The sequence below is a fragment of the Apus apus genome, chromosome W, assembly GCF_020740795.1.
Source record: "Apus apus isolate bApuApu2 chromosome W, bApuApu2.pri.cur, whole genome shotgun sequence".
NCBI classification, from domain to species: Eukaryota; Metazoa; Chordata; class Aves; order Apodiformes; family Apodidae; genus Apus; species Apus apus.
In genome coordinates this window covers 2,850,578-2,862,740 of record NC_067311.1, presented here as the reverse complement: position 1 = coordinate 2,862,740, position 12,163 = coordinate 2,850,578, and the positions used below count along the sequence as shown (strand labels likewise).

At 44.8% G+C, this 12,163-nt stretch overlaps 1 protein-coding gene across 4 annotated transcripts in view; it reads right to left on the bottom strand.

The window, feature by feature from the left end:
- Positions 1-12,163, bottom strand: part of LOC127395165 (E3 ubiquitin-protein ligase UHRF2-like) — a 159,513-nt gene that overhangs the window by 27,324 nt on the left and 120,026 nt on the right. For all 4 annotated transcript variants that reach the window (XM_051641665.1, XM_051641668.1, XM_051641666.1 and 1 more), the window contains one exon: positions 2,322-2,426. In XM_051641665.1, the coding sequence (XP_051497625.1) occupies positions 2,322-2,426 (105 nt within the window). The remainder of the gene's footprint in view (positions 1-2,321; positions 2,427-12,163) is intronic.

The window sequence follows — 12,163 nt, the reverse complement described above, 5'->3', positions numbered from 1 at the left end:
GCACAAAACCTCATCCAACCTAGCCTTAAAAACCTCCAGGGATGGGGCATCAACAACCTCCCTGGGCAACCCATTCCAGTTCCTCACCACCCTTATAGTGAAGAATTTCTTCCTAATATCTAACCTAAATCTCCCCTCTCTCAGTTTAAAACCATTACTATCTTCTCTGATGAAAAGCCTCTCCCCAGCTTTCCTGTAGGCCCCCTTCAAGTACTGGAAAGCCTCCATAAGATCTCCCTGGAGCCTTCTCTTCTCTAGGCTGAACAGCCCAAATTTTCTTAGCCTGTCTTCATAGCAGAGATGCTCCAGGCCTTTGATTATCTCAATGGCCCTTCTCTGGACCCTCTCCAACAGGTCTATATCTTTCTTGTGCTGAGGGCACCAGAACTGCATGCAGTATTCCAGGTGCGGTCTGACCAGAGCAGAGTAGAGGGGTAGAATCACCTCCCTGGCCCTGCTGGCCACACTTCTTTTGATACATCCCAGGATGCAGTTGGCTCTCTGGGCTGCAATTTTTTCTTTTCTTTTTTTTCAATAGAATTGAAAACTGAGTTTGTGTTATAATAACTGCAATTATTCTATTCCTAGTCTTGTACCCATGTGTAGCCAGCGTTATGTCCTTCCTGAATGAACTGTGCTTGAGCAAGATGACTTCACTCAAGATTCCCAGTGATCGAGTCTGATACTGCAGCTGGGATTCAAGGGTGAATGATAATATAAATGCTCTCTTCTGGAATAACAATTGAACAATCTAATGACTGTCAAAAATAACAAGAGTCTGACATGTTGGTAAGAATGTGGTTTAGACTAGATGATTGGTAAATTTGAGTGTTTACAATGTTTTATTAATACTGTGTATAACTTATTTGTTAAAACTAGTAATAATTAGTGATCATGGAGCTTTTGAAGATATGTTAGATTGTTAGACGTGTGATTGTATATACTTATATGATATGGGAACTGTTCCCTTGTTCATACATATATATTCCAGCCAACACCCACGGAGGGTAAGGATCAAATGCGGAGGAGAAGGATTTGGGCAGGAATCCAGATATAATATACATTTATGCACATAAAACTTAACTTTACACCTTGCTGCCTTAAAAGCCACGGGGTGAGATGTGGGAAACTGTTATTTTCTTCCCCACATAAGTCTAAACAAAATGCCTTTTAAGCCAGCGAAGGCCTCTCCTGATTATCCCCAGCTAACGAACTAAAACAGACTTGCTTCTCGAGGACAACGGAACCTAAAACAACAGCTGTGGTCCGGGACAGAAAGGATGGGCGACAAGCCATCCTGTGCCCCTGGCAGTCACCGCCCTAATGTGGGGCTCATGGACGCTCCTTGGCTCTGGACAGTGACACTGACTGGACAGGTGGGTCAGGGGGTATAAAAGGTGGCGAGGGCAGCAGGTGGGCCCTTCCCTCCCCCCTGAGGCCCGTTCGGACGCTTTCTGCGTGGGACACCCCCCTGCTGCGGACACTGGTGCTGGGACCCTGCCTGCCTGCCTGCCCCGGGTCCAGCCTGAGCCTCAGCGCCGAGCGTGCCGGGTTCAGGGCCGGAGCCCCCTCCCCGTGTTGCTGCCGCTTGAGAAGAAACCAACGGGCGCTGCACCCGCTGCCGAGAGGCTGCCCCTCCGACACCACGGACCTGCCGTCCTGCCTTCCGGCCACCGACCAACGCTGGACAAGCCGCCGGAGGGTAACCACCTCACTCAAACACACACACACACACACATTCCTTTCCTCATACTCGCACATACAGCGCGACCTCTTAAGGAGGACCAGCGTCGGGTTTCCTTCCCTCCTCCCTTTGGTCCTTAATCCTCTCCCTTAAAAGCACCTTTGCATTGCCTCCCTAAAGGACACTTGCTCACTACATACATATTGATATCCCTGGTAGCCATTCACACCTGCATTGTCCCTAAACATCATCCCTCGGTTTGTGTTAACCCTTAATAAACCTATTAGTTCGTGGAGCAAACCTTGGCTTTAGAGGCAATTTCTGAGCGTGGTGGGGTGGAGGGGTGCTCTCTAACTACCACCCTGAAATACGGTCCCTCGGTGGCCGTTGCTCCGTGAGAGGCAGCGCCGCGTGTGACCCTCGATCTTATTCACAAACCCCTCCACATTGGGAGGGGGAGTCGCAAAAGTATCCTGACAGCCGGTAGCCCCCCGGTACCGGCTTGCGACACCGATCCTGAGTCAAACTGTGACACTGATATTTTCATAAGTACTTCTTTTAGGATCAACAACAGGCACCATTTTTCATCTTTATAAACTTTAAAATAACTTATTAGAGATTTGACTAAATTACATACCACTTCATCTTCAAATCCTCCAGCTAGTACAAGCGAATAAGCTCCATCGTTACTGCGTCCATGAATTCCACCAACATGGGGTCTGTGAACACCTGCTTCACTCACCTTGAGTATTAAAAAGAACAAATTTTAAAATAACTTTTTGAAAAACCTGGCCATTTAAAATATTTTTCTGCTTAAAAATTATTTCCATAAGTATGTTTGTGTAACAGAATTGCCATTAAATGAAACAATTTTATTAATTCTCTAGGTTATTTAAAGAAAAAAAAAACAAAAGAAAGGGCATCCAATGAAAAGAAAGGACAATATAGAACAGTGCTGACACAAAGATCAATAAGTACACTTTGCCTTTTAGGAAAAATCTTCATTATTCTTGCCATAAACAAAATTTAAGACCAGATTCATGGTTGCTTAGACCAATTCATAGAAGATACATATTCAGTAGTGTTTTAAATTTGTGTAAATAATTATGCAAAAAGATCATAGTGAGTAATTTTTTTTGGTGAAAATTATGTCATTGTTAAAAGTTAACCAACTCAAGAAAATGCAATCACATTTACAGCCTTCCTTAATCTCTGAACATTTTCTCTTCCCAGTTCTGCCCAACCCCTGTATCCCCCCCCACACTTTTATGCAATTTTACCAGATTTTGCATTGCTGTTCTATTGTAATAAGAATGTCATAGTCATCAAACTGCATCAAACCAGAGTTCCATCTAGCCAAATATCCTGCCTCTGACAACAAATAAAAACAGATAACTGGTGCCCTGGTTTAAGCCAAGATTAAGCCAATTTTCCATTTACTGATTTTATTTTCCTTCAGTAAGCTCTCTTTTAACTAGCAGAAAGTTTTCCAGTTTATGTTACTGCTGGGACTTCAAGGTCACTTAGTGACTCTGCAGCCACAGATGCTATGGGAGCAGAAAAGTTGTATCTGCAGCCCTCCCATAGGGAAGAGGAGACTAGACGGACAGCAAAATTGACCAAAGTATTCCATTCCATATATCTACATAAGCTCGGTGTAAGGTCAGAGATCATGGAAGTCAACTTATTTCCTGTTTCTTCTTCCCTTCTCTTACATCCATGGCCAGCATCCAGAGATAACTCCATCTATCCATCACTGTTGATCCCTAGGCTCATGCATTCCTGACCTTCATAAGTCTACCTTCAGCTCCTGTCTGCTCTGCCGCTATCACCAGCAGCGGTCTGGGACATTTCAGAACTGCTCACAGCTAAGGACAATGCTGTGGGAGTTGCTGGGGGTGGGGGGCAGGCAATAGGTTTTTGCACATTCCTGAACACATTTGTATATAATTGTACATATTTTCTTTTATCATTAGCATTTAATTAAAGCTGTCTAGTTTAGTTTTCAATCCAGAAAGTCTCTCTCCTTCAGTTTCCCTCTCCTTCCCTACCTGGGTGGGAGGGGAAGGGGATCGAGAGCATTGTTGTCTCTGGTTTAATTGCCAATCCTGAGCATAACCGTGACAATAATTTCTTGGAGCCCAACACAAGGCCTGACCTTAAGCCCAGGCTATAACTTCTCACTAATTGGTGAATGTTTAGAATTCCATCTCTAACAGAAGGAAACCCTCAGATAGCTATAGGCAACGCTTCTGCTGAATATATTGACCGTTCTCATTAGATCCAAACAAACAAAAGTTAAAGTTAATCCTGTGACTAGGAGCAAAGCAAAGAAACATCCATCCAAAACCACAAGAACACGTTTAACAGTAGAGGGCCCCTTTTTCAAAGCGATGTTAAAAGACCTAACCAAAGGAGCAGACGCTTCTATAACAGATAAAGGAGAAGGCCTCTCTCAAGCAGATGATAGTGATGATCTTGTCCAACCTTTCTCTCTAAAGGAACTGCACTCATGAGAAAAGACTTTACCTGCAATGAAGGTGAGCTGCTTCTTTCTTGGTTGCTCCGATGCTTTGATAATGGGGCTGAAACCTATGACATGGACAAAAGAGAAGCCAAGCAGTTGGGATTCCTGGCCAGAGATGCTGGTATTGATAGAGCACTTGGTAGTAAGACAGGAACTGCCACCCTATGAAGCCAACTTCTCTCAGCTGTAAGGGAGAGATATCCCCATAAGGGTGACATTGACTGATGCCAAAGCAGAACGTCCATTCTTGAAAGAGCTACCACGTATTTGAGAGAATTAGCTGTGCGAGAGGTGATCTATGATAACAACGGGATTACAGATCCTGATGACATCCTGTGCGATATGCCCATGTTCCGGAGGTTTGTGCAGGATGTACCAGCAGCACATGCCCATATACTTTCCTTCATGGGGTGTATTGACTGTGAAAGACCAACTGTGCATGAATTGGCTTTAAAAGCACAACAGTACAGAGACATGATCTCTGATCCCCATCAGTTCCACACCTCAGCCATTGAAAAAATGACTGGCAGAAGGAGTAAGATGCTGAACAGATGGGAAGGTAAATCCCAGTATCTCCCTAGATACAAGTGGTCTCGTGTTGCAGCCATTAAGAGGAGATGTGCTGCTACAAGACAGCAGCGAGAGAGATGGGATCCCCTTCAATGCCACCTGTGGAATCTCTTGCATAATAATTATAAAGAATACATGAGAACGTGGTACAAGAAAACCACTGCTATTCTCCAGATACGCATACAAGACCTGCTAAATAGAACAAATGCAGGCGATGGTTCTTCCAGGAAGAAGGCTGCAGCAGTCTCCAGCGACTGGTCCTTCAATCAGGATGGTGCATCAATCTCAAATGCTCAATATTAGAGGTGCCCTGCCTCCAGCCGGGAGGAGGAGAGGGACAATCAAGTTTACTGGACTGTGTGGATTTGGTGGCCTGGCACATTAGAACCACAAAAGTATAAAGCCCTGGTGGACACTGGTGCACAGTAAACACTAATGCCATGGAATCATAAAGAGACAGACTCCGTCACTATTTCTGGAGTGACAGGAGGTTCTCAACAACTGACTGTTGTGGAGGCTGATGTGAGCCTCACTGGTAAGGAGTGGCAAATGCACCCTGTAGTGACTGGCCCAGATGCTCCGTGCATCCTTGGCATAGACTATCTCAGGAAAGGATACTTCCGTGACCCGAAAGGGTACCGGTGGGCCTTTGGTATAGCAGCTGCAGAGACTGAGGACACTGAACTGCTGCATACTTTCAGATGACCCTTCTGTAGTGGGGTTGCTGAAGGTTGAAGACCAACAGATGCCAATTGCCATTTCAATGGTGCATAGACAAAAATATCACACCAAGAGAGATTCTGTGATCCCCATTCATAACCTCATAGGGCAACTGGAGACTCAAGGAGTGATCAGCAGGACTCACTCACCCTTTAACAGTCCTATATGGCCAGTGCGGAAGCCTGATGGCAAGTGGAGTCTGACAGTGGACTATCGTGGTTACACCACCGCTCAGTGCTGCTGTGCCAGACATGCTAGAACTTCAGTACAAGCTGGAGTTGAAAGCAGCCAGGTGATCTGCCGCTATTGACATTGCCATGCCTTCTTTATTCCTCTAGCACCAGAGTGCAGGCCACAGTTTGCTTTCACCTGGAGGGGAGTCCAGTACAGCGGAAATCGACTGCCCCATGGCTGGAAACACAGCTCAACCTTTTGCCATGGACTGATCCATGCTGCACTGGAGAAGGGTGGAGCTCCAGAAAACCCACAGTACATCAACGACATCATTGTGTGGGGTGACACGCCAGAAGAGGTCTTTGAGAAAGGTAAAAAGATCATCCAAATTCTTCTGGATGCTGGTTTTGCTGTGAAAAGAAGGAAGGTGAAGGGACCTACACAAGAAGTTCCGTTCCTGGGAATCAGGTGTCAAGATGGATGTCACCAGATCTCAGTGGACGTGATTAGAAAATAAATGCTATGGCCCCAATGTCTACTAAAAAGCATACTCAAACCTTTTTAGGGACTGTTGGTTTCTAAAGAATATATATTCCAGTTTACAGTCAAATTGTGAAATGTCTCTATGAGGTGACCCAAAAGAAGAGTGACTTTTAATGAGGTCCTGACCAACAGAAAGCTTTTGAGCAGATCAGAAAGGAGATTGTGCAGGCAATGGCTCTTGGACTAGTTTGAACAGGGCCAGACATCAAGAATGTTCTCTACACCGCAGCTGGACACAACGGTCCTACCTGGAGCCTCTGGCAGAAAGCACCACGGGAGACTCGAGGTCGACCCTTGGGATTCTGGAGCCAGAGCTACAGAGGTTCTGAAGCCAACTACACAGCAACTGAAAAAGAAATACTTGCAGCATATGAAGGAGTTAGAACTGCTTTGGAAGTTATAGGCACTGAAGTGCAGCTCCTCCTGGTGCCCAGAAAACTGAGCTTCATGTTCCAGAGTAACCTTTCTCCTATCCATCATGCTGCTGATGAGACTTGGAGAAAATGGGCAGCTTTAATCACCCAGCGAGCTCAAGTAGGAAGGCCTAATCATCTAGGTATCGTAGAAGGAGTTACAAACTGGCCAGAAGGCACACACTTTGGAATGCCACCACAAGAAGTGGTGAGACAGGCTCAAGAAGCTCCACCATATGATCATCTCATATGATCATTATCCTGAAACATCTGGATAAATTTGAAAGGGGATCCCCTAACCAAAGAAAAGATTAAATTATACTGTAATCAATGGTAGCCACAGTATCAATTTGAAGATACTGAAAAATAACCGGAAAATGTGTTTTTGAAGTATAATACAATATTGCAATTAATGTTGTTTTGTAAACATGAAGGAAAATGAGATTAAGCACTGTCACCATTTGACTCAGGTCCGACAACAATGCTCTCGATCCCCTCTCCCTCCCACCCAGGTAGGGAAGGAGAGAGAGAAAAAGAGAGAGACTTGGCTGGATTGAAAACTGAACTACACAGCTTTAATTAAACACTAATTAATAAGAAAATATATATAATTATATACAAATATGTTCAGGTATGAGCAAAAGGCTCTCGCCTCTCCCCACCCCCAGGAACTCCCACAGCACTCCCCTCAGCCTCCTACGGGGGGGTCACAGACTTCCCGTAGTGTCTGAGCCAGCAGAGTGAAGGTGCAACCTTGAAGACCCAGCAGTTAGAAAAACATTCCACTGTCTTATCAGCCTAGCTAGAACAGAATGTTGCTAGTTAAAAGAAAGCTCACTGAAAAAAAAAAAAATCGGTAAAAAGGAAAATTGGCTTCATCCTGGCTCAAACCAGGACAAGCACCATATGTGGAAATAACTATGGTACTAGAAGGAAATATAAGTTGTTAAAAGGGAATATGCAAAGTGTTATAATATTGACTGAACAATGTTAGAGAACAAAAGTAATCATGGGGAATTTCCATTATTGTAATTGTAATACAACTGTGTGTAAATTGTCCTTTTTCATTTGGTATTAAGCTACTATTTTAATTCTGGTGTGATGTTTGTAAAGATTATACCAGATAAATGGAAGGTGGATTGGAACCCTGTCCCATGGATCTCAGCTCTGCTCGAGAAACTTGGACTCAAAGGGGTATGGAACCCAGAAAACCAAGAGGTGACCTATATATATCTGGCACATAGTTGGTCCTACCTGGAGCCTCTGGCAGAAAGCACTAGGGGAGAATCAAGGCCAACTCCTGGGATTCTGGAGCCACAGACGTTCTGAAGCCAATAACATGACAACTGAAAAGGAGATACTTGCAGCATACGAAGGAGTTAGAGCCACTTTGGAAGTGATCAGCACTGAAGCGCAGCTTCTCCTGGTGCTCCGATTACCAGTACTGAGCTTCATGTTCCAGAGTAACCTTTCTCCTATCCATCATGCCACCAATGCAACATGGAGTAAATGGACTGCTTTAATTACCCAGTGAGCCCGAATAGGAAGCCCTAATTAGCCAGGTATTGTAGAAGCAATGACAAACCAGCCAGAAGGCACACACTTTGGAATGCCACTGTAAGAGTCGATCACAAGATCAGTATTGTCTCAGCATTGTCATCAGTGACTAGACCCCAAAATCTGGACTAACATCTCAACATGAGTTTGCAGTGGCTTGCTGAACTGGCTTGCAGATGCAGAAACCATGGAGAATGGACTGAGGTATGAACAGTGCCGATACCTGGTACGGGTCTATTCTACTGGAGCAGCAAAGCGAAGAAGATGGATCTCGCTTGCTGTGCCAACACCGATGAAGCCTCAGTTGAACTTTCCTCATTATCATGTTATTATAATACAAAAATCACACCTCCTGGTAAGAAGCTACCTGCCTCAAAAGCTGGCCACGCCTCAGACACTCTGCTCTGGGTATGCATGGAAGCCTCACTCCAGACAGGTGGAGATTGGCACATTTCCACAGGACAGAGGTGGAGTGGAGGTGGGTCCAAGGAGGAGCAAGGTGTGCTACTCAGAATAAAAGATGGTTCCTTAGTAACCAAACTTCGTAGATCTTCCCCACCGAGAGATCACAACGATTGAAGAAGAAGCAGCGGAATGCCTTCTGGATTCAGGACCATAGGGACGCCTTTGGACCCGTGGTGGTAGCTATTATCCTCTTTCCCCCCACTTTTTGCCTCATCTTTCCTATTCTTTCTTCCTTTCTATCGCATGACACTTTACGGGCAAGACCAATAAAGTCATTATGTGTTGATAACTTAACTCCCTGGGCTTGTTGCCATTTCATTTTTGCAGTTCGGGATCACAACTGAAACGAACCATCACATGTCCATCGAGGAGTGGATCATGACAGCCAACACAAGAAGTGGTGAGACGGGCTCAAGAAGCTCCACCATATGATCATCTACCAGCAACTGAGAAACTATTTGCTCTTTTCACCGATGTCTCCTGTTGTTGTGTAGGGAACCGCCGAAAGTGGAAAGCTGCCGTGTGGAGTCCTACACAACTAGTTGCACAAGCAGCTGAAGGAGAAGGTGAATCGAGTGAATTTGCAGAGGTAAAAGCCATCCAGGTGGCTTTTGACATTGCCGAGTGAAAAGGGTGACCAAGACTCTGTGCACTGACTCATGGATGACAGCAAATGCCTTGAGGGGTTGGCTAAAGCAGTGGCAGCAGAACAACTGGCAGAGAAAAAGTAAACCTATTTGGGTTGCTCACCTGTGGAAAGATATTGCAGCTTGTATAGAGAAACTGGTTGTAAAAATGCGTCACGTAGATGCACATGTACCTCTGAGTCGAGCCACTGAAGAACATTCACACGACCAACAAGCAGATGAGGCTGCTCAAGTGTTCCAAATAGACTTAGACTGGAAAAATAAGGGTGAACTCTTTTTGGCTCAATGGGCCCATGACACTTCAGGTCATCAGGGCAGAGATGCAACATACAGATGGGCTCATCACCTAGGGGTGGACTTAACCATGGACGCTATTGCGCAGGTTATCCATGACAAGTACAGGATGGTTGGAAATATATCCTGTGCCTCATGCCACAGCCCAGAAAACCATCCAGGGCCTTGAGAAGCAAATCTTATGGTGACACGGTACCCCAGAAAGAGTTGAGTCAGACAATGGGACTCATTTCAAAAACAGTCTTGTGACTGACTGGGCTAAAGAACATGGTATCGAGCGGATATACCCTATCCCATACCATGCTCAAGCCTCAGGGAAGACTGAAAGATACAATGGTCTGTTAAAAGATACCCTGAAGGCAATGGGTGGTGGAACTTTCAAAAACTGGGACAAAAATTTGGCAAAGGCCACTTGGTTAGTTGACACCAGGATGTCCATCAATCGGGCTGGTCCTGCTCAGTCAGACTTTTCTACATACAGTACATATGGATAAAGTCCTTGTGGTGTGTGAAAGGAATCTGTTGGGGAAAAGTGATTGGGTTTTTCCTGCTTCAGGCAAAGGTAAACCTGTCTGGGGTGTTGCTTTTGCTCAGGGACCTGGACATACCTGGTGTGTGATGATGGAGGATGGTGAAGCACAATATGTACCTCAAGGAAATCTGACTCTGGGGGACAATCCTTAATTTGGCAGTTGGTAAAATACAGAGTTTACATGCAATATATATTGTCTGGAATAAGGGGTGGAATGTCCTGGTTTAAGCAAGGAAGAAACCAGTTTTCCTTTTCCTCATTTTTTTTTTTCCTTCACTAAGCTCTCTTTTGACTAGCAGAAAGTTTTCCAGCTAGTGGACTGATAACGCTGGAATGTTTATGTTACTGCCAGGACTTCAAGATTGGTGCTCTACTTAGTGAATCCGCAGCTCAAATGCCATGGGAGCAGAAGATTCTTATCTCTGACCCTCCCGCTTGAGGAGTGGATTGAATCGACAGCAAAATTCACCAAAGTATTCCATTCCTTATATCTACATAAGCTCAGTGTAAGGTCAGAGATCATGGAAGTCTATTTCCTTCCTGCTTCTTTTTCCCTTTTCTTCTGTCCATGGCCAGCATCCAAGGAGGACTCCATCTATCCATCACTTGATCCCTAGGTTCATGGGTTCTTGACCCTCATAACTACCCTCAGCTCCTGTCTGTTCTGCTGCTATCTCCAGCAGCAGTATGGGACATTTTGGAACTCTTCACAGCTCAGGAGAGTGCCGTGGGAGTTGCTGGGGGTGGGGGGAGGCAATAGGTTTTTGCACATTCCTGAACATATTTGTATATAATTGTACATATTTTCTTATATCATTAGTATTTAATTAAAGCTGTGTAGTTTAGTTTTCAATCCAAAGAGTCTGTCTCCTTCATTTTCTCTCTCCTTTCCCTACCTGAGTGGGAGAGGAAGAGGATTGAGAGCATTATTGTCGCTGGTTCTATTGCCAATCCTGAGTCAAACCGTGACAACTGGTCAGTGTGAAAACTGACTATGCAAGTGCACAGTGATATTTATGTGTAAATTTTCTGTTTCAAGCAATGTGTGACAGATTTCCTGAGCCAAAGGCATAGTCTTTGCATTTCATGGAAGAAAAGTCAACCAATGGTTGCTAATTTATCTACTTGAGTTCTGAACTCTTGCACACTCCTAGCTTTCACAATACCCTACAGGAAAGAGTTCATAGTATTGCTGCATATTGCATGTACTGCTTCCATTCAGTCTTAATCTAGCGCCCGATCATTTCATTTCATGTCCCTTCCTTTTGCATCAAAAAACCATAGTTGTTCCCTACTTGCCTTCTTCAATTTTAATAGACTTCTGTAGCATACCATCTTTCATACAATTTTTGTATGAAAGCCATTCTATACCTTTAACCATCCTTGTTTTCATAATTATATTGTTTTTCTCTTCCTTTCTTAATCATAGAATCATAGAATCATAGAATGGTTAAGGTTGGAAGGGACCTTAAAGATCACTGGGTTCTAACCTCCCTGCTACGAGCAAGGACACCAGGCTGCACAAAGCCTCATCCAACCTGGCCTTGAACACCTCCAGGGAGGGGGCATCCACAATCTCCCTGGGCAACCTATTCCAGTGCCTTATTGCCCTCATGGTGAAGAATTTCTTCCTGATATCTAACCTAAATCTACCCTCTTTCAGTTTAAAACCATTACCCCTTGTCTGTCTCTGGTGAAAAGTCCCTCCCTAGCTTTCCTATAGGCCCCCTTCAGGTACTGGAAGGTGGCTATAAGGTCTCCCCAGAGGCTTCTCTTCTCCAGGCTGAATAGCCCCAACTCCCTCAGCTTGTCTTCAGAGCAGAGGTGCTCCAGCCCTTTGATCATCTTTGTGGCCCTTCTCTGGACCCTCTCCAACAGGTCCATGCCTTTCCTGTGCTGAGGGCTCCAGAGCTGTATGTGCAGTCTCACCAGAGCAGGGTAGAGGGGGAGAAGCACCTGCTTCACCCTTTTGGTGTGGTCCCTTCCAACTCAAACTATTGTATGAATCTATAAAATCCTAACTTTTATTCCTGCTGA